Source organism: Pan troglodytes, chromosome 9 (assembly GCF_028858775.2).
Source record: "Pan troglodytes isolate AG18354 chromosome 9, NHGRI_mPanTro3-v2.0_pri, whole genome shotgun sequence".
Taxonomy (NCBI): Eukaryota; Metazoa; Chordata; class Mammalia; order Primates; family Hominidae; genus Pan; species Pan troglodytes.
Genome location: NC_072407.2, coordinates 80,711,173 through 80,726,194, shown reverse-complemented (window position 1 = coordinate 80,726,194; position 15,022 = coordinate 80,711,173). Strand labels below are relative to the sequence as shown.

The window sequence follows — 15,022 nt, the reverse complement described above, 5'->3', positions numbered from 1 at the left end:
CACTCAAAGAATAGTGGAAAATTGAAAAACCATAGCATAGGGTGCTTGGAAGCAGGTGGCCGCAGTTAAAACCAGAAGCATGGTTTGGGTCCAGGAAGGGAAGGACCCTGTTGTACCATGCCAAAGAGTTTGCACATTTGCAGGTGGATACCAGGAACCCATTATAGGTCAAAAAGAGACACAAGTGACTGGCTATCCAGCATGTCCTTAGTACATCCTGTGATGACTTGGCAAGGGTATGTCCTTTGTTGCTGGATCCTTTGGCTGGGCCAGGCCCATGCTGAATCAGTGGCCTGTGCTGAATCTTGCCAACATTACCAAAACCTGGGAAATCAGGAGCATTGAGTTACATCAAATTGCAAATTGATTTCAGCTCCAGCAACATTTAGCTTTTTAAACCCCTTCATTTTTAGGGGAGCCTGCACACACAGGCCCTTTTCCACTGACTGTGTCACCTGCTTCCAGCCTTTCTGGTCATGCCTACCTCTGTTACTGACATGTATCGCTAAGTCCTTCCACAGAGCCTTGTGGATGCTGCTGGAGGTCCCAGCACTCATGTCACCTCCCCATCGCATGCTGGGATGGTTTCCCTCTGCGCCAGCTAATGTGATTATTACACTCCAGAATGGATGCTGTTCTCTGCCACTCGTCTTTGCAGTTTTGGCAGGCTTACCCTTGCTGGCTAGTGAGTTTTCCTCTCCAGTCTGTGAGCAAGCTTGAATTACCCGTCAGGAAGCCATGGCCTAAGGATGTGCATACAAGTATTTTCAATTCTCAAAATGGGCCCTCAACCAGCCAGCACAGGGTGCCGAAAATTTTCAGTCCACACATCGGAAAATTGTTTAACTTTAGATAGAGGTACTGCCAAGCAGCCGGATCAAAGGCTTGGAAGACAACTGGCATATGGCGGAGGGGGAAAAAAATGCTAAAACCCACACTTAGATTCAGAAATCCTGGACTGAAATCTCTAAAGGCCCTCACCACCTTTGTCTGAATGTCAGCATGGGATTTTCTTTAACCAAACTCTCCAATACTGGCATCTATTTTACAGACACATATGCGCAGGTGTCACTGGCTTTCATTCTCAGAGCTTCCTCTCTACTCTGCCGCCCCATGGGGAGCAGGGAGGTAAGCAAGGGAGAGCACACAGCTCAGAGGCATGAGTGAGAAGGCGAGAGCCAAGGAACTTGGACCAGCTCCTTTGGGAGGAGACAAACCCAGGCCCAAAAAGAAACTAAAGAGAGAGGCACAGAGCAGAGAAGGAACAGAAGGAAGTTGTTGCAACCTGTTAAGAAGTGGAGATGGCCACCACCGACAGAGAATAACTCTATGCTTAGGATCCAAAATAAGAACTTAGTATGGGCCAGGCGCTCTGTTAGAAATGTACAGGATAAGTACAACTTCTCTTTTCTTACTTAGCTATCACAATAGTCTCATAGGGTAGAGCTGATCTACCCCATTTTATAGATAAGAATACTGAGGTGTGATGAATGAAAATGCATTTATAAATGTAGAGCCCTGTACCAGGTTCCATCAGAGATATGGAAATGAATTTTTTAATGAAATTATGTACACAAATTGTCTAGTACAGTGCCCAGCAGCTAGTGATAGGATGTGAATACTAGTTCCCTTTAAAATCCACAAATAACTTCCTTGTACATTGTCTCATTTAAGCTTTACAACTACCCTGTGTAATATGTATTATCCCCTTTTAGATATAGAGAAAGACGTTCAGTGTTTAAGAAACTTGAGGTAGGTGACACATGTATCAATTGTGGAACTGGAATAGGAAGTGAGGTGTCCTGACCCCAATCTCTCACTCCCTCTATGCCATTTGCTGGTCCTTCCTTCCTTCATTCATTCATTTGACAATCCATTTTTGCAAGAAAATCACTCTGCAACAAGGCAGCCAGCTCCAAGTGCTTTAATAAAGGCACAGAATGCTCAGGTGGACAGGGAAGAGGGTCCCATTCCACACTGGAACCATAGAACGTGGGAGCTGCAAGACCTTTGAAATTATCAAGTCTAGTCCATTCATTTTGGGGATGGGAAATCAAGTCTCAGCACGATCATCGCTAATAGGGTGGTGAAACCAGAGAGGCTGAGGTAGTTGGTCTGGTGCAGGATCATCACACGGGCAGTGTGACAGAGTGAGGACTGACTCCAAGAGCAATGCCCCTTCTCCTTTCCCAGGCACCTCTGTGCACATGGCATAAGGGGAAAGTGTAGGAAAGCACTTGCTCTACATTCCTTCCTCTCTTTCCTCTCCTCTCTCACTCCACTGACTCTGTCTCCCCCTAGTCTTCCCATCAAGGAACCATCTTTTCATCATAACGACAGGCAGAAAGGTCTCCACAAGCAGGTCCCCAAGGTGCCACAGGACCAGAAGGCATAAAATATTTAGCGGCCAGAGTTGACAAGAAGTGGGTTTTAAGAAATTGAAAATTCCCCTGTCACTTTAGAGCAAACTGTGTTCCTGATGCAGCCAAAAGCTGCCACGACACTGCCCAGAGAGCGAGGGGAGTGTGAAGCAGCAGCACTGGCCGGCAGCGGCCCTGGCGAGTTTGCAGGCTCCCTGGCTCTGCAGGGACAGAGGGAGCTGGGAGTAAGGGAACAAGAAGACTTTAGAAAGCAGGACCGGAAGATCATGCTCTAAAGAACTGAGAAAGGGCCTGTCCCCTCCTGAGAATGTCCCTGAGCTGCAGGGACAGATGGAGGTGGCCTCACTCATGTGTATATAATGTATTGGGGTTTCTTTTTACATTGGTAAACTACCACATGTACATTGTAGAAAATATAAGAAGTTAGAAATCACAAAGAAGGAAATTAAAATCACCTTTAATCTTACTATGGTTAACATTTTGATATATATCCCATCCCTCAAGCACTTAATCTCCTCTTTATCTATAATCTAGCTAAACTTCTTATATTTTTCCCCAATTGGTATCCCACTGTGCTTACAGTTATGTAACCTGTTCTTTCTACTTAATACATAGCAAACATTTCTCCAAGTCATTAAATATCCATCTATAACATCACTTTTAACAACTACACACAGTATTCCAATTTATGAGCAAACTAAATGTACTATTATTTAGCCAGTTCTCAGTTGTTGGGCATTTGAGTTGGTTCTCGGTCTTTGTCATTATTAAAAATGGCTTCATCATTATTAAAAACACTCTTATAGACAATGGTATACAAAAGTAAATTCCTGGAAGAAAAACTTCTTATCTAAAACCATACACTTAGGCCAAACACAGTGGCTTACACCTGTAATCCCTGTACTTCGGAAGGCCACGGTAGGCAAATTGCTTGAGCCCAGGAGTTTGATACCAGCCTGGGTAACATAGCAAAGCCCTGTCTCTACAAATATATATATATATATATAGACACACATACATACACATAGACATACACATGTGTGTATATATATATAGACACACACACATACATACATATATATGTATGTATATATTTATATATATATGTATGTATATGTGTGTGTGTGTGTGTGTGTGTATATATATATATATATGTGGTGGCACATGCCTGTAGTACCAGCTACTCAGGAGGCTGAGGTGGGAGGATTGCTTTAGCCTGGAAGGTGGAGGCTGCAGTGAGTCAAGATTATACCACTTCACTCCAGCCCGGGTGACAGAGTGAGACCCTGTCATCCACATACATACATACATAAGTAAATTAAAATAAAGGTATACACTTGCTTAAGCACACCTCAGATTGGACCAAATATCAAGGGTTTGTAGGGGGCTCAGGAAGTCTAAGGCAATGAATTTTTAGGTGGGGTGGAAAAATCAGCAGTAGGGTGCACCTGTCGGCACTTCCAGCCCACACAAAACATGGCTGGACCTCCTAGAGACACAGGTGGCAAAGGGTTCCCCTTAGTGCCAATACTTCCTAGTGTGATCGATCCAACAATCCAGCCTTCAAGTCCACTGAAGAAAACACTCCTCCCCTCAGACCATGCCAGCTACAATCCCCTGGGTGCCCACTTGAAGACTCACCTATGCCAGTTTCCCAGCCTGGCTCAGAGGAGGCTCCACATGGGGCCCAGCACTTCTGAACTCCTAGTTCCTACAACCAGCTTCAGTAATCCTTTCCAGGTGGACCTGTTCTCTGAGGTACTAGAACCACTGTCTGGAGCAGGGCTTCATAAACCTTAGTGTGCACAGAAATCACCTGGGGATTTTGCTTAAGTGCAGATACTGATTCAGTAGGTTTGGAGGAGGCCTGTCATTCTGCGTTTATGCTCAGCTCCTAGGTGAGCTGATGCTGATGACCACACATGAGGAGCAAGGATCCAGTCGTGATTCTCAAGCCTACATCAGGATCACTCAGGAAGCTTTTCAAAATAATGCCAATGCCCAAGCTCCAAGCCCAGGGATCTGATTTCACTCACCAAGGGTGGGGTTTGCCCACCATTATTTTCTAAAATCGCCACAGATAATTTGAATGTGAGGCCAGATTTGAGAATCACTGGTCTAGAACTATGACAGACAGAGGCCATGGTTAGCTTGTCTTTATATCTCTAGCAGCTAGCCAGCTGTTAATCCATGAACTCAAAGAATTGAGAAATCATACATGTATTGTATCAACCATGCATGAAGAATCTTTCTTAAGCCTCTGAACAACTCCTACTTCAGCCTCCAGACTCCATCTGCCTTTCCCTCCCATCTTAGAACATCAGCTGCCATTATTTGGTGGGTTATGGTGGGTCAGGGACTCTGTGCTCTTGTCATTCCCATTTCCCATATGTGACTATTGAAGCTCAGAGAGGCAAAGTAACTTGCCCACAGTCATAAGTAGTGGACTATGCTCTGAACTCAGGCCTATTTGACTCCAAAGTCTACCCTTTTGCCTACTATTTTGTTGTTGTTAACTCCTTCTTCATGTTTTATCAGTCTAATGAGACCATCACATGTCTCAGTGGCAGCTCTTTCATGGTTTCCCGGTGATCAGGGGGCTGATTTTTCATTGTTGATGATAGGCTGCATGAGGATCAAGCAAGACTGTATATGAAGCCACTTTGGACACTGTTATGGGCTACATGGGCTATGGGATGGATTAGTGTTGGGCATCTTGCCAGTCATTTGAGTATCGGTGTCTTCATTGTCAGGTGCACCTGGAGTGGCCCACAGACTTAGCCATCAACCCAATGGACAACTCACTTTATGTCCTCGACAACAATGTGGTCCTGCAAATCTCTGAAAACCACCAGGTGCGCATTGTCGCCGGGAGGCCCATGCACTGCCAGGTCCCTGGCATTGACCACTTCCTGCTAAGCAAGGTGGCGATCCATGCAACCCTGGAGTCAGCCACCGCTTTGGCTGTTTCACACAATGGGGTCCTGTATATTGCTGAGACTGATGAGAAAAAGATCAACCGTATCAGGCAGGTCACCACTAGTGGAGAGATCTCACTCGTTGCTGGGGCCCCCAGTGGCTGTGACTGTAAAAATGATGCCAACTGTGATTGTTTTTCTGGAGACGATGGTTATGCCAAGGATGCAAAGTTAAATACCCCATCTTCCTTGGCTGTGTGTGCTGATGGGGAGCTCTACGTGGCCGACCTTGGGAACATCCGAATTCGGTTTATCCGGAAGAACAAGCCTTTCCTCAACACCCAGAACATGTATGAGCTGTCTTCACCAATTGACCAGGAGCTCTATCTGTTTGATACCACTGGCAAGCACCTGTACACCCAAAGCCTGCCCACAGGAGACTACCTGTACAACTTCACCTACACTGGGGACGGTGACATCACACTCATCACAGACAACAATGGCAACATGGTAAATGTCCGCCGAGACTCTACTGGGATGCCCCTCTGGCTGGTGGTCCCAGATGGCCAGGTGTACTGGGTGACCATGGGCACCAACAGTGCACTCAAGAGTGTGACCACACAAGGACACGAGTTGGCCATGATGACATACCATGGCAATTCTGGCCTTCTGGCAACCAAAAGCAGTGAAAACGGATGGACAACATTTTATGAGTAAGTACTAAAACAAGGCCATTTGATGATTTTGTTTCATTAATTCATTGTAGGATTGGAGGTAAATTGATTGAGTATTTTATTTTAATTCAGGATTTGGGATAAAAACTATTACTTATAATACATTCTACATGTTCATATTCCACATGATTTCTCCTAGGAAGGAAATGGTCTAGTGGAGAAGGCATAAGCTTTGGAGTCAGAGGAGCTGGGCGTCAGTTCCCACTCTACCATGGACTTAATCCCTCTTGGCCTCAGTTTCCACATCTGTAGAATGGATACAGTGGATACCTGCCCAGCATACCACAGGGAGATGGTGTAGATGAAAAGTACTTGCCTGATGAAGTGCTAGCATCTTCATATGACCACTGTCCACAAATGTGGCAAGGGGAGAAGGAACAGACACATGTGGATGAATTTTCCACATAATTGAAGCTCATGTCTTCAAATTCCAAAAAAAACCCTTTTCATTTTAACCATTTTGCATGGGACTTTTCTTATGAAGTGTATTGCATACCTCCCTTCTCAAACACACTACGCAGTCATAATGAAACCTTTCTTTTTCTGATTCAGGGTCATTAATAAGGAACAACAATTGCATATTATGCTGTAATATGAAGAGAGCTTTCAGGAAGTGGGGAAATGAGGATATAGACCCCTTTGCCCCTGCCTGAAGTGATTTTAAACCATTACTTTATTAGGCCCTGTATCTAAAGGGTAGGTTTCTCTGCCTCCTCCCTCAGGGTTGTGCTGTGGTGTCACTATTTATTTCAGTCCTAGTGCCCACCTCAAGTGGCTCATTTCTTTATTCTTCATCCAGTGGAGGACTTCTTAAGAGGTGTGATCAGAGAACCAGAAGTTCAGCTTATTATAATCCTAGCAACAATTAAATATATATATCTGGGGTGTTCCTCTAAGAGATATTTTAATGAATGGACTAACATCGCTCTTTCTACTTAGATTTTTTTAAGGTGCTTTTTGAGGTCTTAGCCATGGTTCAAACGACTGAGATTGCTGAATATGTCACCATTAGATAAGCATGTGAGAGGTGGGGAAGGAACTAGCCTTGTTGAGTATTAGCTGTGGGCTAGGAGCTACACCACTGCATTTAATCTGCACAACAGCTCTGAGGATGGGTGATATTATCCATTTTACAGACATAGAAACTGAGGCTCTGAAGGCTCCTTTGCCCACTGTTTGATAGTGAGACATGGCAGAACAGAGATCGCAGTCCAAGTCTGATGCCAGAGCTTGGGCTTTCTCAGTGCTGCCCTGCTGCCCTCCCTGCATCCTACCCCCGCACCAGTGCCACACTGAGTTTGTTAATTCCAAATGAACCTGACTCTTTAAAGTTTTTCTCAAGCTTGATCAAGCATCAGTTTCTAACAGTCCTAGCAGAATCCAAAGGAAAAGGATCTGTAGTTGATTTTTAAATATAATTTGAACAAACATGTCACAGCGATTTGTACAAAGTTCACTGGCTAAATTCCTTTCTCCAAACAAGGACCTTGTTAATTACAAAGAAAAGACAAAGATCCAGGAAAACAGCAATTATCTTGATTAACTCATTGGAATGGAAATACGCTAAATAATTCCATTTTGCCCATTGCCCGATGGAAATCTCTTATACATTATTTAGCCAATACAGGGGTTTCTTTGTCAGAGCAAGTCTGTGCACTCAATTAGTTCCCAAAGTCACTCCCTCAGATCCCAAACCGAATGCTCACACATCACTGCATCCGTTACGCTCCACCACCCCTGAAATCTAAAACGGTTTCCTACACTTCTACCAGGAAAGATCCCTCCCTTTCTTTCCTTGATGAAATATACAGCTATAGTTGATGTTTAGTGAAGAAGGAAAAGTTTTTACAATTGCTTTTTTATAAAATGGCGTCTGGAATTCCAAAGACTGCACTTCATAGCAGTACCCAAGAGTGGTTATCCTTGTTAACACAAACCAGAAGTGGTAGATAAAAGTCCTAAAATAGAAAGGGAAACTAGTTTGTTTTTGTTTTTGTTTTTGTTTTCTGAGATCCTACTATGTGCCAGGCTCTTTCCCATTTAATCTTCACAGCAACCTCAGAATGGCAGGAATTATCATCCACATTTTTTACATATGAAGTACAGAGAGATTAGATAACAAGCCTGAAACCACACAGTGAGTATGTAGCAGAACCAGAACACAAGTCCCTGTTCTTTCAACTGTACTGGCTAGGGTCACCTACATTCTTTGTGACTTATCTGTACGATAGGGATGAAAATAGTTATGTATTTCATAGGAATAGTATGAGGTTCAAAATTTCAGTGAGATAAAATATGGAAAGCTCAGTGTCTGATTGATTGTAAGTACTCAAATGATAGCTGCTGCAGTTGTTGTTGTTGCTGTTGTTGCTGTTGTTAATGCAAGCAATATTAGTGGCGGTACCAGTAATTGCAGAAGTGTTGTTTGGGTGTGAAAGGTATTTCCCAGGAGCAACTGCAAGTAAACTAATCAAAAGAGTAGACAAAAGTTTTAATTGAGGTAGGTAGGAATCAGAGGTCAGGTGAGAAGAGCAGAATCAAGTATGAGAGATCAAGAAATGAACTAAGAAAGAAGTCAGATCCCTGAGAATATCCAAAGTCGGCTGGAAAATAACACGTAGAGCCACCCAAGGCAAAATGGTCCAGCTCAGACTGAGAATGAAGCAAGGGTGCCAGACACCTATTTTCACTGGCTGCGAGCCATGTGACTCAGGGACAGGCTAGCTGGCCTCCAGACCCAAGTCTCAACCAGACAGAAATAATCCCCTGCCCTACCCCATTTCTGGGCCATTATGAGGACTAAAAAACTAAATAAATACTGAAAGTAAAAATACTTTGCAAACTATGAGGCTGTCTAGAATTAGAGGTGTACAGATATTTCATTATGGTGTTTCTTAACAAGGATTTGGACAGATTTTGCCAATGAACCATTAATCTAGTGAATTTTCTACCTTTAGCTTCATGAGGCAGTTTAGTAGATTATAACCGAAATGTTGTATTTTTCTAAAAAAAAAAATTGCCCAGGTTTGCCTGTGACATAGGCTATTACTGAAACAAGCTGTTTGTTTATTTGTTTGTTTGTTTGGTTGGTTGGTTGGTTGGTTTGGTTTGGTTTGGTTTTTGAAATGGAGTCTCGCTCTGTTGCCCAGGCTGGAGTGCAATGGTGCGATCTTGGCTCACTGCAACCTCCACAGTTCTCCTGCCTCAGCCTCCTGAATAGCTGGGATTACAGGCATCTGCCATGACGCCCGGCTAATTTTTGTATTTTTAGTAAAGATGGGGTTTCACTATATTGGCCAGGCTGGTCTCAAACTCCTGACCTCAAGTGATCCGCCCACCTAGGCCTCCCAAAGTGCTGGGATTACAGGCATGAGCCACCACACCCGGCCTGAAACAAGTTTTAAGTCAGCTTTGCCAATTCTCTTAAAAGATTAAATAGTACACCTAACATAAACATCACACACTTCAGAGCACCTTGATTTACAGGGTTCACAGTTTTGGAGAATCAAGGTTACTTTCCTCCCCTCAGCCCACAGGTCTGCTGGTAGGAAGCTCAAAGGAGTCTGAAATGCAGTCCCCATCTCCCATGTGTGGCATCGTTACTCTCAGACTTAGCTCCTGATCAGATGGCATTTGGTGGCTGAGAAAATGGCCTCATAAGTATGAGGCAGGTTCCAGAATTGACTTGCTGGACGGATATGAGCAACCCCCTTCCCTGAATTTCATAGGGGAAGGGGCTCTGGCCTCCCACAGTGCCCTGTGACAACTCCTATTATAATTATGCTCACCTTAACTACTGTGAGACACTTACAAATTTGTCTTTGCATCAAGCTTAGGGTTTGCCAACTAGTCGGCTGACAGATAGTCAATATTTTATAATGACACGTAAATTCAGAATGGAAGGGAAATAGAGACAGGAAGAAAAGATATGCTGTAGTGAGAAGAATGCTAGATTCACGTCTGAGCACCAGCACTGCCAGTGCTCCCAACGGGACATAGAATTCAACTGAAATGGGTCAAATGAAGAGATTTGGCCTCTGGTTTTTACTTGGGGATAGGAAAGCTGGAAAGTGCATCATGCCCAACCTTATCATGAAAATAAGCCAGACAAAAGGTAAATTCGTGCGTTTCCTTGAACTCCTTCACTGAGGTCAAATCCAAGGAGAGACAGAGTCTTGCAGAAAGAGACAAGATGTGGGCCCTGCACCACATCTTGCTGCTTGTGGGCAGATGCACCAGCCCCGGGGAGAAAGAGTTCAGCTGGGATGGCTGGTGAATTTACAAAGGCTAAGTGTGTACTGGCAAGAGAGTCTGAAGCCCTTGGAGGCTGTAGCAATTGGGCAGGTCCATGTCTTCTTAGGGACTTTTTTCTCTACAAATCCCACCAGGAGTTTTCACACAGAAAAGAGTGAGGAAAGATTTAAGAAGAAAGTGTCCCTTGTGGTAGACCTGGGGGAAGGTCACAGCAGCTGCTGAGGGAGGAGCATACACCCCTGACCCCTCTACCCAGACCCTGCTCACCTCATCTTCCATCAGGAACAACACCCTTCATCTGTGAAGAGAAGGGCAGCGAACACTGTCCTGCCTAGGCACTGGGGAAAATCCTTTCAGCTGAATGAGGGAAGAAAAGAAATGGAAAAAAAAAAATCCCACATACCTGAGAGTCGGAACTCTAGCAAAGGCTTTGCCACCACCATAGTTAGCTGAAAGGCTAAAAGCATCAGTGAAGGGCAGAAGACTGCTGGGAGGGAGTTAGAGAACGGCAGGAACATGGAAAGAGACCCTCTCTGAGTCAGCACAAAGTGAGGACCCAAGGGCTGAACTGTGGACCTTGAGGGAAAAAAACCCTCTGGCAAACCAGTTTCACATCCTAAACACAGGGAATTGCTAAGGGAATTTAAAACCCCTATGATACCCAAAGGCTAACCATAAACAGACTTCAAATCCTAGGTTAACCCAAACCCCCTCACAAAAGTCCTAGCACAAGGAAACTCACACCCATTTCCAGGCATAAACCTGTCACTCAGGCTCTACCATGCTACACAAGATGTCACGCTTTCAACCGAACGTACAAAAGGGCAAGAAAAGGCAACACATTCCCGAGAGGCAAAGAAATCATCAGAATCACGTTCAGGTATGACACGGGTGTTGAAACTATCTGTCAGAGAATTTAAAATAACTGTAATTATTTTAAAGGCTCTAATGGAAAAGGTGAACAATGTGCAAGATCAGATGGATAATTTTAGCAGAGAGACAGAAATGATAAGAAAGAATCAAATGGAATTGTTAGAAATGAAAACCACGGTTATAAGGATGAGAAATGCCTTTGATGGGCTGCTCTCTCTGGAGGACACAGCATGACACAGCTGAGGAAAGAAGATGGTTAATAGAAATTACCCAAACTAAAATACAGAGAGGAAAAAAAAGAGTGGAAAATGCAGAACATGGCATTCAAGATCTGTGGGACAACATCCAATAGTCTGATATACATGTAATTGGAATTCCAGGAGAAGAGGGAAAAAATAGGGCAGAAGAAATATTTGAGGAAATAATGGCAGAGAATTACCCATAATTAATAATGGACACCAAACCACAGATCCAAAAAGCTCAGAAAACACCAAGCAGAATAAGTACATACACACACACACACACACACACAATTTCTAGCCATATATTCAAATGGCTGAATTAAAAAGGAGAGACAGAAAACCTTAAAAGCAGCCAGGAAAAAAAAAATGCATTTTATAAGAGGAACAAAGGTAAGAATTACAGCAGACTTCTTATCAGAAACTGTGCAAGCCAGAAGACAGAAGTGCTGAAAGAAAAAAAAAAAGAAAAACTGTCCACAGCCAGGTGCAGTGGCTCATACCTGTAATCCCAGCACTTTGGGAGGCCGAGGCAGGTGGATCACCTGAGGTCAGGAGTTCGAGACCAGCCTGGCCAACATGGTGAAACCCCCACCTCTACTAAAAATACAAAATTAGCTGGGCATGGTGGTGCGCACCTGTAGTCCCAGCTACTCGGGAGGCTGAGGCAGGAGAATCGCTTGAATCCAGGAGGCGGAGGTTGCAATGAGCTGAGATGTGCCATTGCACTCCAGCCTGGGCAGCAAGAGTGAAACTCTGTCTCACAAAAACAAACAAAAAAAAATTGTCCACTCAGATATTATACTCAACAAAAATATCTTTCAAATGAAGACATGTTATAGAGGTATAGGGAGGGGTAAGGGAACCTAGAAAGGTTGCTAATAGCCTGGGCAACATAGAAATACCCATCTCTACCAAAAAAAATTTTAATTAGCTGGATGTAGTGGCACACACCTGCAGTCCTAGCTACTCAGGAGGTTGAGGCAGGAAGAGCACTTTTCAGCCCAGGAGTTCAAGGGTGCAGTGATCGATAATCACACCACTGCACTCCAGCCTGGGCAGCAGAGTGAGATCCTGTCCCTAAGCAAATTAATTAATTAATTAAAAATAAAAATAAAGGACGCTGAGGCACCCAGGCACTAAAAACAGTGAATAGCCATTACCAACCCCCAGGCTGCAGAGCAAGGTGGGAAAGTTGAAGGATATCATGACTGAAGTCCAGTGGGAGCTGTAATGATGAAGGAGAAGCCCCCTAGTTGAAGCTGAAATCATGGATCCACGCAGCCACTGTTAGAGATTCGGCACTGGAGGAAAGAAGGAGTGAGGAGTGAGGAAAACCTTCTGAATTCCAGTCTCTTGCCCGTGCCTACCACGGACTTAGCTTAACCAGAAGTGAGCCAGCGAGAGTGCCCCAGTGACACAGTCTGCAGGGGTCAGCTTCTCTGGGCAGAGAGAGGACAGAGAATGGATCTGGGAGGTAGGGGGAACAGAGAATAACCAGCACAGAGACTGACTGGCTGTGTGACATGATAGCCATGAGTCGCCAAGCCAGGGTTCAGCCCCAGATCTGCCTGAACCCTAAGCAGTTCCCACCAGAGGCACCACCTCAAATACAGTATGGCAGAGTGGGCCAGATCTTGGGAATCCTGAGGGCTAGAATTCATTTTGGGTACTTAATTTTGTAGGAAATGGACAGCAAGTACAAGGTTTTAATGCAGAAGCCACAAAGTGCTCTGGCTCTGATCCAGTTTTGGAGTAGCTAATGATGTCGTGATGACATCTATTACAGTGACATGGGCCAGGGGAACTATTGGTGTGCCTGGGCCAGGAACCATAATTATCCACAGACAATACAGTGCCCAGTTCCCTGACATGGTGATGGTGTTGTTTGAAACAATCAGAAATGAAAGTCATACAAATCAAATCTTATTTTTTAACCAAAAAGTTAAGATCAGCAAAAGTTTAGTATCAGAGGGCAATTTGGCGTTTTCCTTGCCAGCCATGCATAGTAAGTGGCTCGAGATGAAGTATTGAGTGTGAAAAAGAAAGCCTTGCAGTGTGTCTGAAGATGTCCTTTGACAATCCTCTTCTGAGAGCCAAGTTCACAGCAACTATATGAATCTTTTTTTTTGAGATGGAGTCTCACTCTGTCGCCCAGGCTGGAGTGCAATGGTGCGATCTCGGCTCACGGCAACCTCTGTCTCCCGGGTTCAATCAAATCTCCTGCCTCAGCCTCCCGAGTAGCTGGGATTACAGGCACCCAGCCACCGTGCATAGCTAATTTTTATATTTCTAGTAGAGACACAGTTTCACCATGTTGGCCAGGCTGGTCTCGAACTCCTGACCTCAAGTGATCCACTCCCCCTTGGCCTCCCAAAGTGCTGGGATTACAAGCGTGAGTCACTGCGCCTGGCCTATATGAATGTTTTATGTGTTTTCTTTCACTGTGCTCCAAAGATGCTTTGGATAAATGGAATGAAGAAAAATCAGTGGGAGGAAATAATGAAAAGCCAGTCATCTGGTCATCCCTATCATACCCCCAACTGGGGGCTTGGCATCGCTGCAAAGTCAATTGCAGTGGTAGCAAGCAAAGCGTCCTGAAAATAAAACAACTGCCAGTCTTCTTGACCCACCTGAGACTTGGGAAAACAGTGTTTTCTATATACCGCAGTGATGAACCCAAAGATTTTTATTTGAAACAGCATCATTTTTATGGGAAGCTTGATGAATAAAACACATTATTTAAGATTAAACAGACCTGACTTTGAATTTATATTCCTCTACAAGCTGTGTGATCTTAGGCAAGTTGCTTATCCTCTCTGAGCCTCCTCTTCACCATTTGTGAAATGATGATAATAATAATGCCTACATCAGAAGATGATGATGAGCATGATGCTTGGTACCTAAAAGGTACCACATGAATATTAGTGACCTTTCTCCACCTCATTTGGACAAGGAAAGGTAAAACAAATGAATTTCTTCGTTGCTCTCAGCCCATGTCTTGAATCAACAATAATATCTATTATTTACTTATATATTTATTCATTAAGTAAACATGTACTGAGTACTGTCTACCTGCTGGGTACTCCTCTGGGCACTAAGAATACAGACAAGGTCTCTGTCCTCATGGAGCTTATATTAGGAGGAGACAGAAAACAAAGAACAAATAAATAATAAGTATAGTGAGGTCAATAAGAAAATATGATACAAAGGTTGGGGGGACTTATCTGTCTTAGAAGCGGTGGTCAGGGAAGACCTCACTGAGGTGATAACATTTGATCTGAAACATGATTGATGACAGGAACAAGCCATACCAACACTGGAGGGAAGAGCATTCCCGCAGAGGGAACGGGAAGCATGAGCACCCCAGCATGCACTGACTTTGGCATGTTTGGGGACCAGAAGCAGATACAGGGAGAAGAAGGACGTGCTGAGAGTGACGTTCCAGGTGAAGTCAGAAAGAAAGGCAGGAAGGAGCCAACATTCAGCCAACATTCATTGACACAAGGAAGCACATGCTATATGCCACACACTCTAAGCTACAGGGATACAGCAGGGTCCAAATGAAGTCCCTGCCCTCAGGGAGTTGACATTCCACTGAGGGCAATCTCCTGGGGTCCTGG

General features: G+C 44.2%; 1 protein-coding gene across 19 annotated transcripts in view; it reads left to right on the top strand.

Annotated features, from left to right (window-relative positions):
• TENM4 (teneurin transmembrane protein 4) overlaps positions 1–15,022 on the top strand; it is a 3,006,191-nt gene that overhangs the window by 2,957,957 nt on the left and 33,212 nt on the right. For all 19 annotated transcript variants that reach the window (XM_054661572.2, XM_063784373.1, XM_063784372.1 and 16 more), the window contains one exon: positions 5,135–6,012. In XM_054661572.2, coding sequence (XP_054517547.2) covers positions 5,135–6,012 — 878 coding nt within the window. The remainder of the gene's footprint in view (positions 1–5,134; positions 6,013–15,022) is intronic.